This window comes from Ctenopharyngodon idella, chromosome 5 (assembly GCF_019924925.1).
Source record: "Ctenopharyngodon idella isolate HZGC_01 chromosome 5, HZGC01, whole genome shotgun sequence".
Taxonomy (NCBI): domain Eukaryota; kingdom Metazoa; phylum Chordata; class Actinopteri; order Cypriniformes; family Xenocyprididae; genus Ctenopharyngodon; species Ctenopharyngodon idella.
Window position 1 is genome coordinate 35,743,197 of NC_067224.1, and position 13,919 is coordinate 35,757,115.

At 37.0% G+C, this 13,919-nt stretch overlaps 2 protein-coding genes across 3 annotated transcripts in view; both read right to left on the bottom strand.

Moving 5' to 3' along the window:
- Positions 1–18: 18 nt before the first annotated feature.
- hspb8 (heat shock protein b8) lies at positions 19–8,626 on the bottom strand. Its single transcript, XM_051894200.1, has 3 exons — positions 7,898–8,626; positions 5,544–5,607; positions 19–1,295 (listed from the first exon to the last, which is right to left on the bottom strand). Exons 1-3 carry the CDS (start codon positions 8,286–8,288, stop codon positions 1,094–1,096), a joined length of 657 nt encoding a protein of 218 aa, XP_051750160.1. The 5' UTR covers positions 8,289–8,626; the 3' UTR covers positions 19–1,093.
- A 1,988-nt stretch (positions 8,627–10,614) lies between these two features.
- The window catches only part of srrm4 (serine/arginine repetitive matrix 4), a 58,745-nt gene continuing 55,440 nt past the window's right edge, over positions 10,615–13,919 (bottom strand). For both annotated transcript variants that reach the window (XM_051894170.1, XM_051894171.1), the window contains one exon: positions 10,615–13,084. In XM_051894170.1, the coding sequence (XP_051750130.1) occupies positions 12,817–13,084 (268 nt within the window). In that variant the 3' untranslated portion in view covers positions 10,615–12,816. The remainder of the gene's footprint in view (positions 13,085–13,919) is intronic.

A 13,919-nucleotide genomic window follows, 5' to 3' on the forward strand; every position in this document is an offset into this window, starting at 1 on the left:
GAGTAATAAAAGGCTTGCTTTCGTAAAATTCATTTATTATAAAAACGCATAGCATACATCCCTACACAAAAAGAAAAAAGAACACCCACAAATAAGAAAGAAAGAAGAAGATACAATAAACAGCACTTGAGAAAGAGCGCCAGTATTCAAGCCCGGTTCTCAGAGAAGACCTTCAAATAAATAGTCCAATGTGACAAAAATTCAGATGATTCAAACAGAGCCTCCATTTGAAATCAGCGACAAAACAAATTTAGGTTTAAATGAGGGACAGAAAGTCCAAAACATATAAAAACATTAGCTACGCAAGCTTTATTTCACAATGTGTCTGAATGGGATTTATAACTCAACTCAAGCACACATTGCATCACATCGGCATGGCTGAGCAACAGTTTAAAGAGAAGCTTAACTTACAAATTAGTTCTTGGGATGGGTCAAATGAAAATTAAGAGATTAATTACTTACCCTCATGTCATTTCAAACCTGTATGACTTTCTTCTGGGGAACACAAAAGAAGATATTTTGAAGAATGCTTTGAAGAACTATTTTTTGTCTATAAAACTGGATCCTATTGACATTTACGGTTTGGACAAAAAACACTGTGTTCCACAGAAGAAAGAAAGCCATACAGGTTTGGAACATCATGTAGGTGAATAAGAGATGATTTTTGGGTGAACTATCTATTTAATTGTTGACATTTGAAGGGAACTCTATCGCCCCCTTGAGGACTGAGAAGAATGCATTCTAAGTATATATAATGAGATGTGCCATTGCAATGTTGACCATGTATTCGCATCTACGTATGTGTGTAGAGTATGTTTCCAGGCCTATTTCCAGCTGTAGACTCTTTACTATAGAAATTGAGCCTGTCTCATCCCTTTTTGCACCTTTACCTTCTCACTTGACCGGTAGCTCTATCACATTTATCTTCATTGACATAGTAACTGAAAGCTACTGGTATTTGATCCAACCATTTGATTTATGGACTATTTCTTAGCAGATTAATGACTTTTGGTTTAAGTAATTTTTTGAAACTGATAAAACTAGATTTTAGCACTGGCTTGGAACAAATACCATGGGCATGTGAGCCCCAAGTTCACTCCTGACTCCTGACTTCAAAGACTGGGGCTGAAGCCATGCTGGGTTCCTGCGGTCTGGCGTCAGGGTCTTCCATGGGTTCTGTGGGCATTTCGCTGCTGTAGAGGTAGTACGGAGGGGTCTGTCGGGCTTCAATGATGAGAACACCTTCCGGAGACAGAGATGCGAACACAGTGAGAGGGTCCACATCGGATGGGATTCTGTGAAGGAAGAGAGAGTTCAGAACGATTTGCCAACAGTAGAAATTAAGATTCCAAAACTGGGTTATTGCTGCCATAGAATTTCAGTGAACCATTTTTTCTTAGAGTAATAAACATTTAAATAATCTGAAGAACCTTGGGAACTTTAGGTTCCATGCATGTTAAAGGAATAGTTCACCCAGAAATCACTCAAGTGGGTGAATGCCTTCTGAAGCGAAGCGATGGGTTTTTGTAAAGAAGAATATCAATATTTAAAACTTTATAAACTATAATCACTGGCTTCCGGCAACGGCCGTAAGCGCGTTTGCGAGAGAGTGGAGTTATGGTGGAAGGGTGACCTCTGACCCGAAGTATGACGTAGGACGTAGCTCCTCTTATATTGAAATTCTCCAACATTTTTCATTAAAACTTCTCGCTTTAGACTTCTAACTCGTGACCGGCATTCTGTTTTGCTCTATCCTCTGCACTACCGTGTTCTTCATATCTCACCTAAGCTTACACTACACCTACGTCATACTTCGGGTCAGAGGTCACCCTTCCGCCGAAACTTGACTCTCTTGTGATCGTGCGTACAGCCATTGCTGGAAGCCAGTGATTATAGTTTATAAAGTTTTAAATATGGATATTTTTCTTACAAAAACCCATCGATTCTCTTCATTAACCCATTGGAGTCATATGAATTACTTTTATGATGGATAGGTGCGCTTTTTGGAGCTTCAAAAACTCGGGCACCATTCAATCCCATTACAAAGCAGGGAAGAAAAACTTTTTTGGGTGAACTATCCCTTTAAAGTTCTTCATGGAATCATAGATGCCAATAAAGAACCTTTATTTTTAATAGTGTAAATATCTGACACAGAACGGCCTTTTTTAAAAAAAAATGTGGCTATACATTGAACATATTTGATATCTAAATGCATGCTATATTTTGCACCTTAAAGGATTAGTTCACCCAAAAGCGAAAATTCTGTCATTAATTACTCACCCTAATGTCGTTCCACACCCGTAAGACCTTTGTTCATCTTCGGAACACGAATTAAGATATTTTTTGATGAAATCCGATGGCTCAACAATATCTAGTGATGGGCGATTTCAAAACACTGCTTTGAAGCTTTACGAATCTTTTGTTTCGAATCAGTGGTTTTGATCGCGTATCAAACTGCTAAAGTCATGTGAACTATTGAAATGTGGAAACACTAATGACGTAACAAAGCCTCGTTTACTGAAATCACGTGAATTTGGCGCTCTGAACCACTGATTTGAAACAAAAGATTCGTAAAGCTTCGAAGCAGTGTTTTGAAATCGGCCCATCACTAGATATTGTTGAAAAGTCGTTTTTTTGGGGGGGGTTTTTTGGCGCACAAAAAGTATTCTCGTCGCTTCATAACATTAAGGTTGAACCACTGTAGTCACATGAACTGTTTTAAATATGTCTTTAGTATCTTTCTGGGCATCTGAAAGTGTTAATTATCTTGCTGGCAATGGAGGCCTCACTGAGCCATCGGATTTTATCGAAAATATCTTAATTTGTGCTCAGAAGATGATCTTAAGGGTGTAGAACGACATGAGGGTGAGTAATAAATGACAGAATTGTCATTTTTGGGTGAACTAACCCTTTAAAAAGCTCTTTTGGGTTGTACCTTGCAGTTGCACTCAAACAATAAAGCTTGAAACCAAATGTTACAAATAAGAACTTGACAACGGTCAGTTTAATATTACCATCTACACAGTATTGCCTAAACATAACCCAAACTAATTGAGGTCTGACTCAAGTCTAAAGTTAATATTAAACCCTGAACTATGCCCTTGTATACTCAGTATATTCTCATTTTGGTTTAATTTTCAACAAACTTCATTTTCTCTGTGGCAGCTTGTGGCTAGAAGATAATTCTCAATGCATTTTGTGGTTTTCATTTAAATGTTCTGCCTGCCATCACTTGCAATGAGAAAGAGAGAGAGTGTGAGCGAGGGAGCCCTGCTCCAGGTGCTGGGCTCAGAAATAGAATCTGTTGCCAATTATTACAAATCGCCTCCTGATGCAAAGTTTATCACCAGAAATTTCCATCTACACACTAGTCTAATCATCCAGCAGGCAGATTGACTGCAGCCATTTTAATGAGAGGAGTTCTCACTGTCTGTTTGAATGTGATGCCTTTAAGGCTGGATTACCATAAATTCATATCTGCTCTACAGAGAAAGGGTGGAACTTGTTTTGAACATGAATGAATGGTGATATCATACAAAGCTTCTTCCTGCTGGTCTTCCGCAAACAGAGGTACTTCCTGCTGGTCTTCTACTGTGAAAGTCTAGAGGTGGGGGAAACTTTTAGGGCGGCTTTAAAGTTGAGAGAAGAATGCAGTGTTTGGATAATGCTAGATAAAATAATTTTACTTCACAATAGTGAATTCTCACTATCAGCAATATATTACCAAATGTACTGCAAAAGACAACATTCTAACCTTCCATGTAATGCTTTGCATAGCTAGTACTGAATTTTTAATTTAGCTAGCATACAGTATGCAGAAAAAATTAAATGTAAGGAAGTACAATTAAATGTAAACAAAACTCTAAATACCTCATATAACTACAGTACTGTTTGAAAGTTTGGGGTTGGAAAGGAAATGCTTGCTCCATATGGAATTTAGCTAGAAGAACAATGTATATTTGGATCAGCATTTGACACCTATGAGACTTTAATGCTAAAGTATAGGTAGCTTGATAAGGTTTAGAACAGAGCTTCTGTATTGTTTTTTTTTTTTTAAATGTATCTTGGGAAAGAGAGTGAGAGGACATAACAGAGAGAGAGAGAGAGAGAGAGAGAGATAGAGAGAGTGTCCCTGAGCTTTGTCAGTTATCATGGCCAAATAAGGCTGGAAGGTTCCACACTTGTTGCCAAGCGTCTGCTGAGTTTATGTAAACCTTAGCATGTAACTGACTGCAGTAGCCTGACACTATTCAATTAGCACAACAATGCTACAGCCGTCCTGCGCTGTGACTCAGACACTGCAGCTCTATTACTGAGGAACATGTGCAGAGATTGAGATTTCATTCAATACTAAAAGCTATCAATAAAAAAGCTCAATGTAATTTATGCGTGGCCTGTATCTTCTATAAGTGTGTTGTGTTTTTAGCTTAGCAGAATGCTAATGTTCAACACTGTTGGAATTTCGCACAACCAACACAGGCTGTCAACATCAGATCAAATAAACAGTTTAGACTGGCTGTAGACTTAGTTAACAGCTACTCTCCATATTACTTGTATTTAGATTTCAGTCAAAAACAAACGCACACAAAAACACAGAGAGGAAACTTTCATTATTAATCATACAGTATCATTCGAAAGTTTGGGGTCACTAAGATTTCTTAATATTTTTGAAAAAAGACTTACCAAAGCTGCATTTATTTGATCAAAAACACAGTAAAAACATGAATACTGTGAAATATTATTACAATTTAAAAGAACTGTTTTTTTATTTGAATATATTTTAAAATGTAATATAATTCCTGTGATGCAAAGCTGAATTTTCAGCATCATTACCCCAGTCTTAGTGTCACATGATCCTTCAGAAATCATTCTGACATGCTGATGTGTTGCTCAAGAAACATTTCTTATTTTTATCGATGTTGCTTAATATTTTTGTGGAAGCCATGATACATATTTTCATTTTTACATATTTCAGGATTCTTTGATGAAAAGAAAGTTCAAACGAACAGCAATTATTTGAAATAGAAAACTAACATTATAAAAGTCTGCCACTTCTGATCAATTCACGTGAATAAAAGTGCTAATTTCTTTCAATAAAGAAAAAAGAAATCTTACTGACCCCAAAAATTTTGAACAATAGTGTATATCTTTCATGCTAGAATACTAAAATAGTGCTGGACTTGTTCAATAATTAAACTCTCTTTCTTTCTTAGAGTGTCTTTCTGTGTGTCTCTGTCAGAGAAACAGCATGGCGACGGGAAAAAATCAAATCACGATGTCTCTTAATTACTGCAGGCATCAGAGCCACATGATATGTTGTCTATTTTATCTCTAACTTTGATTCTTTTCCTCTGCCTCTACCATCCAATTTGACTCTCTGAAGAGCGAGAAGAAAGCAGAGAGGTTGGGGCGGGTAGAGGAGTGGGAATGCTTTGTGTCGCTTTAATAACTCCGAGTGACATTCCTCTGGAACTTGCTTCATCATTCTAGAAGGCTCCAAATCAGAAGCCCCCGGAAACTTTTGATACAATCATCATACTTACTGAATTTTCTTTGTGAAGTTTTTGGTAACAATTCCACCCTCGTCTTGCTTTTCCTCATGTTTCCCTGGTGAAAAGACACAAAGACAGTTGTTAACACACAGATCGATGCCTTCAGGAAAGGTGATCGATATGACCATACAACACTTACGAATAAGAGCTTGTAGAGAACTACTTTTGAAAAAAATCAGGTATCAGTGCAAGTGAATCCCAGCACTGGTTGCTCATTTGGCACAGAAGAGTAACCTTTGCCACACTGACATTAAATTACACCCAAACAGGTTTATTAGTCTCAGATTTTCTAGCCATATAAGGTTTTGTTTCTTCACATTTTATAGACAATGTAAATGCAACACTATATGATTTTGTGCTATTTCAAATCAAGAAAGCCTGTTTAAAAGCCTCTTGGCCTCATTCTCTGCAGCTGTTGGTAACTAAATACCAGTCATGCCATACTGTGTCTCGGCGCGGCCTACATATCTACAATAACCGGCTCACATTTGATTCATTATTCTCCTATCAATATGCTCATAATCTGCACGTTCAACAGCTAATATAATTCTAGCCAACAGCAAATGAGAGCAAAATCTATCCATATAAATAGACATTTACCTACTTACATACTCTGCAATGGCCTTTCCCTATTTAACAAAGGTGTTCAAACATGGCTGTGGAATTTGTTTGACAATGCTTTCCTTCAGGACAAAGTTGAACTTAAACGTTTTGCGGATTTTCAAAGTAATCCAAACCTGAGAATGAGTTCTGTGAAAAGGCCTTTGGTAAAACAGAGCGTAGGGTAGTTCACTTTGATATCTCTGTGTGACACTTTTAGAATGAGGTTATGTGACGTTAAGTCTTGCTGTCCCCACCCTCCTCCCACTGTGACTGAGTGACCCAGCTGGAATACCAGCAGTGTTTATAAAAATCCCATCGCACCAGGCCTTTGCTCTCGCCTGAACCCTGAACTTCTGTCCTGCCGTCACAGTCAACAAATGTATTTCTGGAGCAGACAGCAACTGGCCTTTGAATTTTCTGCATTATAAATACTCGATTTCAGTTTTACAAAAGAACTTTAGTCATTAAAGTATGGGACTAATTCAATGTGTTTAATGTGAGTGGTTCTCAAGGGATCTCAGCAGGTGGCTAATTACAAGAGATTTGCTGGTATGTGCAAGTCATGCCAAAGGCCTTCCATTCTCAAACTGCGACAGAGATGTATGAAATAAGCACATGGGGCCCTAAAGGCAAAACCTTAAAACAAAGTTTTGGGAAAATATATAAGATTCTATATTATTTCCAGGTCACTTTCAAGGTTCTTTGCTTCCTTTAATGCTCTTGGGATCATTCTCGAATCAAGCTGGATAACATTATTAACAGGTCTTGTTTGTGCAGCTCAAGAACGACTGATGTTAAAGCAATTAAAAAGGGACATAAAAGATGCTAAAAAATTATGGAATTTAAGTTAATTTTCAATTTAATTGTTATGCTGATAATACACTCTAAAAATGCTGGGTTAAAAATAACCCAAGTTGGGTTAAATATGGACAAACCCAGTGGTGGGTTAAATTTTTGTATTTTATTTAACTCAAATATTGTTTAAAAATGACTATATTACTCGCTTAAAATGAAGCTTAAAGTTGGAAATTAACATTTATTAATATGTTAAATAAACGAACATTTATTAATATGATTAATAAATAATAATTGAATAATAAACATTTATTAAATTGCTTATTAATAAACGTTCACTATTTGATTATTACTGTTGCCTCTAGTAATTATGTGTCTGATGTTTAATTTCCAACCTATTTTGGTTTCATTTTAAGCCAGCCATATAGTCATTTTTAATAAATAAGAGTTACTGATATTTAACCCAACTTGGGTTGTTTTTAACCCAGCATTTAATGACAAATTGTATTAAATTAGAAAAGAAATACAAAAAAGGTGCATTTTCAGTAGTGGTCTGAGAAAAATAAAATTCATACTAAATGATTTATGTGTGCTCTATAAATAAATAAATAAATAAATAAATAAATAGATGGCAGAAAGATTTGTTATGTAATATTTTGTGAGAAGGTGCCCAATGTAGGAATAATGACTTAAAAACGACCAAAAATGCCTTGGTAATATGTTAAAAAAAAAAAAGTTGCATATGTTTCATAGTAATTGGAATGTAGGCTATATGACGAACTTCTTAATGCTCCTTTGTTTTGGATAAAAATGTCTAGTGATAAATTCACAAATTTTAATGATGATATAACATTCCACGTTATTCTATGATTCATTATTATATGCTATATGGTAATGAACTTTGTGTTCTCATAAAAATTCATCCTTCTCAATGAGTGTTTTCTCACCTGACACCTCTACAAAACCGTCTCTAGTTTTGACATTAAGCTCCTCAGGTTTGAAGCTGTGCACGTTCACGCACACTTTCCACGGCTCGTCTGGGTTGGACTGGGGCGCACTGGATCGGCGAGGGCTCTCGCTGTACCTGGAGCTGAAGCCCTGCGGCGAGCCCATGCTCGTCCGCGGGAAGCCCGTACGCAACGAGCCCGACCACGGCGCGTCGAGGCGGGCGCTCAGTCGAGGTCTCGCCCAGCCGGGCCAGTCCATCGATAACTCGTCGGCAAAGGGTGGCAGTCCAAACTCATCGTCCATAAAGCGAGATGCGAGTGACTGTTCCCGGAACGGATCCCGTGGAACCCTCTGTCGGTTGCCCATAGTGTAGTAATCCCCTTCTGCCATTGTGAAACTTGAAAAAAGTGAGTTTACAGAACTTTTATTGTTCAAAAAGTCGCGTTGCTGTCAGATGCCCGAATAGGATAAATTATCAAAAACTGGGGAAAAACAAATTCCGGTTTTTTTTTTCGCAGCAAAAGTACAAAAACTCTCCTGGCGCGTGATTACGCACCTAAGTTTACGCTTACCTCTGTGCTCATGTATGAGTACTAGAAGTTTACTGACGATGGAAGTGCTCTTTCCACTGGTTTATATGTCATTTACCGGTCTATAAAGTCTGGAAAGTGCTCGGCGGTACACGACAGCTGACTGAAGACCCTCCCTATCCAAGTTTAGACCCCGGGCTGTGACTGGCTCCACCGGACAGCGACTGGTCCAATCTCACCCTCCCCCAGATGACTCATTCACTTCATAATAGAAAACTACTCACTCTTCAAGGCCGGAGAGCAGTCACACACTCATATGAAGAACACTAATAATGTTCTAAACACGAAATGTGACGAAATACAACATAGGCATGCGGTATCTCCTTTTCCTTCTTCAGATGAGTCCTTCTTGCATACGTCATGTAGGGGAAACTGGTATGTAAGATGAGCGAGAAAAACATGCACCCAAATTATATTTTAGGATGTCTTCCATCTGTTGAAAAGTATACAGTGGCCTAAAAGCCTTAATTAATATGTATTTAATTTCATTATAAGAAACAAAATATCAACAAGTGACATTTATTTGACTTTTCAAACAGAAAAAAATATCAGTAATAAATTATAGAATCTGTACTATTTACATATCTTTTTATATTTTATGTAAGCAATAAGGTACAAGAGGCTGTGCTGTATCATGGAAAAGTCACGGCTGAAGGGCGTTGTTAGGCACGACGTGAAGCGAAGCACCTGCAACCCCTTCAGCCGTGATTATTAACGATACAGCACTAGCCTTGAGTACCTTATTGCTTTTATAAAAGTTACCACACAATACAAATATTAAAGCCAAAAATATGTATCAATGCAACTTTCATGAAGAACTTTAACTAAAAGCCTTCCTTTCGCCGGAAAAAAATAGTCCCTGTCCGTGAACAGCAACAGAAGTTACATTATTACGCCATTGGATGGTGGCAAAGACTGTCTTTATGAGTGTGTCAGTCAGTAGCGAAGACTTTAACATTGAAAAGACTGAATTGTTGTGAACACAGAACAAGACGCAACTGACAATTGCTTTGACTAGCGCTGTCAGTAACGGGAAAACCCCTTAACTGTTAAAAGGACAAGATAATACATCGGACATTTAAACAGATGTTTTATTATAAACATAGGACTGACCTGAAGGAAAATGCTAAATCTGAATGCAGGTAATAAACTTGCTTACTCAATCTTTTTCTCACAATACTCTTCTACATAATACAGTAAGCTTCAGTGAACAATATCAATTGAGAACATACAGTTTACGATGCTAAGAGTGGTTGCTAATGGTGTTGTGTAGTGATACACAGAACCGTTGGGTGATGCGGTCATAGCCGTGTTTTATCTTGAATAAAACACAGCTATTGACCAATCAGAATCAAGGACAGGAACTAACCGTTTTATAAATATTTTTAAATATTACAGTTTTGAAAGTTTTTGAAAATGTAAAAGATACAAAAGTAGATACTGTATTGTTAGACAAAAACATTTCGAACACTTTATGGTTTTCATAGAAATAGGGCCATATGTGTCATGAAAAAGTGGTCTATGTTAAAGGTGCAGTGTGTAAATTTTAGCGGCATCTAGTGGTGAGGTTGCGAACTGCAACCAACGGCAGTTCACCCCTCCCTTTTGAAACAAAATAGAGAACCTACGGTGGCCGTCTGGCCAACACAAGTCAAATATGTTGTTGTCTGAGACAGCAGAGAGTATGTTAGCCAGTCAAGCAATGAGGTTTCTTTTTACTTCTAACAAAGATCGGTCTCTCCTTCTAATAAACCAGACGACTACTACTACTACTTCTTTGTGTGTATTCAACGTAGTGACGACGCAAGCTGCCTCTAAAAACACGAATGATTTCGAAGAAGAACAACATAGTGATGAAACGCGCTCTGTAGAGTGTTTGTCCGTTTAGGGCTGCTGTAGAAACATTCTGCCGCAAAATGGCGACTTGACATGGAGGGGGGACCCGCGGTGTATGTAGATAGAAAAGGCTCATTCTAAGGTAATAAAAACATAACGGTTCATTATGTAAGGTCTTTATACACCACTTACCCCACCCTCCCTTTTTTTACTATACAAATCGCTAACGCAAGGATATCATGTTAATGATAATATAAAGAGAATGCAATTTTAAAGAAGCAAAATATTGGTTGAATTAGATGAATTATTTATTTAGAACTCTTTGAATATCATTACAGATTCAGACCACAGAGAACTAGTCATTAATTTGAAGAGCAAGGGAGACATTGATATTCTTGTGCACATAGACAACATTGTATATACATTGTAGAAGAGGGTAATATAAGGAATGTTCATAACATAATCTTCAGCCTGACACCCTGCACTGAGGTTTTTTACTTTGCGTTAAAACAAATACACACTTGCTTTATATCTTTACTGCTCATTCTGTGCAAAAATAAATTAATTATTGGTATTACAGGATGTTGCAATCATTTTTAGCATGTTTTGACTTTGATTTTGTAAAATGGGTTGGATTCATGGCAACATTTCAGCATGTTTCTTTTTTAGAAGGAATGCAAATTATGTAAATTTGAAAGCCAGCCTTGTAAACAGTCAGTACCACTACTCCATCTCAATAAATAAAGCCCATGCCTAATATTGCCGCACTAAACGTTTGCATATTTACACAACAGATTTACATAATCATTTACTAAACTCATTTACGGTTTGAGACGAGAGAACATGATGAATTCAAGAAGATAAAACATTTGATACACTTCAAGTTTTCCCCCCTTCATCTACAACTAATTATCTGTACATGTGTCAGAATTCACAACAGTCAGACAGCTAATAATGTACAGTGCATAGAGATCACCATGCCTTCGTTTAACAAGCACTCCAATAGACTTTATGACACAGAAACAAAGAAACTGCCATTATCTGTTGTGATGAAGGTGATGATTTTTATACGCTGTTTCATCAAGCTGTATCACACACCAAATATATATCTTTGATCCTTTCAAAAAATCCTTGATCTAGCCACATGGATTTCTTATGACAGCCGTCTTCATTTAACCCGGTCTGTAATGGTTTCTCTGTTGTTGCACTGATGTGCAACCAATAAATATGGTTTATTAAACATTTGTATTTATAAATACCATCATCATTTACAGTATGTAAAGTGTGTGATTTAATCAGTGCAGGACTGAATGTTTAAACTGGGGGGTCTTGTGGAAAACAAATACAAAATATCAAAACAGTCAAAAATGAATGATATAAACAAAAAAGTTTTCTTACCTTATAAATAATTCAAGTGATCTGAGTAATAAATATTTGTACAGCACTATTTGCATGCCTAACAGAAATAAATCACACATAAAAATAGGCATTAAAAGAATAAATAATTTAAAATATTATACAATTTAACATGACTCATGTTAAAAAAAAAAAAATTACATAATACTACTAATAATAATATGTATACCAGTGCTTTCATTTTAGTCAGTAGAGCAGAAAAAAATGTACCTTTTCTTGAATTTGATGGATAAAAATATCTTCATTGTGTCTCTTGAGGTTTGCAAGATTAATTGTGTAGTTTAACAAATTTGGTAACAGAACGGACAGCTGGACCCTGCAAAACGGGTCCAGTGGAGCATAACTGCTGCATTTTGATTGTCCACCATCATCATCATCATCTCCATCACAGCCAATGACATTTGAATTGTTTTCCAGTTCAACAGAAGATAAATAAAGCTGGCATTTGGGCTGATGGGGTGCGTTTGCCGGTGGGGCCAATTCAGATGGCACATTTTTCAAAGTGAAGGTGTGTGCAACACAGAAGCGGCTGCTCTCAGTAAAAGCTGTTATGGAAGCAATAAATCTTTCACCTCAAGCGCTTTTGACATCCCCTATAAAAAAAGAAAACACTACAAAAATACAATAGATTCAAACATCGGCTTTTACAGTCAAGGTTATGAGCGTCTCGTGAGTGACCCTGCACATGAAGACACTTCCTTTTATCTACTTCGGCTGTTTTGATAACAATATATTCACACCTATGAGCAAAACAAGGTATAGCAGAAACTCACATATTGCAGTGCACATAGTGAAACTTCCAGTCCGGTCCTTCTTACAACAGCAGGCTTTGTGATTGATAGACAAGTTTTTCTTTTCCTTTGAGTGGGATGGATGAAAGCACACAGTTTAGTACACAACAATATGGAAAGCTTCAGTCTTATCTGACACTGAACAGATGATCCTGTCACTGCCTGGTGTTCCACATCCAAGCACAGCATGTTCTCAGTGCTGCACCATTTCATTTCCAGTTACAATAAGATGCAGTCCTGGGCTTGTGTGTAGCTCAGCATTCCCACATCTGGTTCATCCGTAAATTAGCGTCGGGCTTTGCTGTAGCTCACTATTGAGTCATAGCTTCTGCTCCGACTGCGACTGCGTCTGCTATATAAAGAGTTCCACGATGAGCTACGACTGTAGCTCCTGTACGAAGAATACGTGTGACTGCGACTGCGGCTGCGACTCCGTGAACAACTGCGAGTTCGACTGCGACCGAGAGAAAACAGGCGCCAGGACAGGAGGCTGGAGGATCGGCTGCTGACAGAGGGGCTGGGACGGTAGTAAGGGATGGGCCTCTTTCTGGCACTGTGCAGGACAGGAAGGCATGTAGAATGAGAATACAAACAAAGACTTACTAATAAACAATTTTAAATTAGAAAAATCCTGAAAAGATGTCTCTATATATACATATATACAGTTAGGGGTCTTTTTGTCTAACAAAAAAAAGTTTTTTGAAGGAAGTCTCTTATGCTCACAATGTCTGCATTTATTTGATAAAAAATACAATAAAAACAGTAATATTGTGAAATATTATTACAATTTAAAATAAGTGTTTTGTATTTTAATGCACTTTAAAATGCAATTTATTCCTGTGATGACAAAACTGAATTTTCAGCATCATTACTCCAGTCTTCAGTGTCACATGATCCTTCAGAAATCATTCTAATATGCTGATATACTGCTCAAGAAACATTTAACCATATTATCAATGTTGAAAATAGTTGTGCTGCTTAATATTTCTGTGGAAACTGTAATAAATTTTCTGAAAAATCTGTTCAAAAGAACATTTATTTGTTGTAGAAACCTTTTGTAACATTGTAAATGTCTGTCTTAACTAATATATATATAGTCAAACCAAAATTTATTCAGACACTTTGAACATTTCATTCATTAATAGTTTATTCACTATAGTTTAAAAAAAAAATGGTAATAAAATATGACAAGATCTTAGAGTTAAACTGTGTCAGAAAAAAGATTAGTCAGGTTAAAGTGTCTGAATAATTTTTGGTTCCAAATGTTTATCAATTTTACTCGTAGTCAACTGTATGAAGAATTTTTGGGTATATGATGTCACAGTGTCATGGTACTTTATTTTGCTATCCTCACTTGCGATCCTCATCCTGATATTCCCACGGCTTGC

Excerpts from the sequence above, each read along its gene's own strand:
- hspb8 (XM_051894200.1), bottom strand. The coding sequence starts at position 8,288 with ATGGCAGAAGGGGATTACTACACTATGGGCAACCGACAGAGGGTTCCA. Across the intron at positions 5,608-7,897 it reads CGGTTTTGTAGAGGTGTCAG|GGAAACATGAGGAAAAGCAA; the intron begins GTGAGAAAACAC and ends TCTTTTCACCAG. Across the intron at positions 1,296-5,543 it reads AACTTCACAAAGAAAATTCA|AATCCCATCCGATGTGGACC; the intron begins GTAAGTATGATG and ends CTTCCTTCACAG.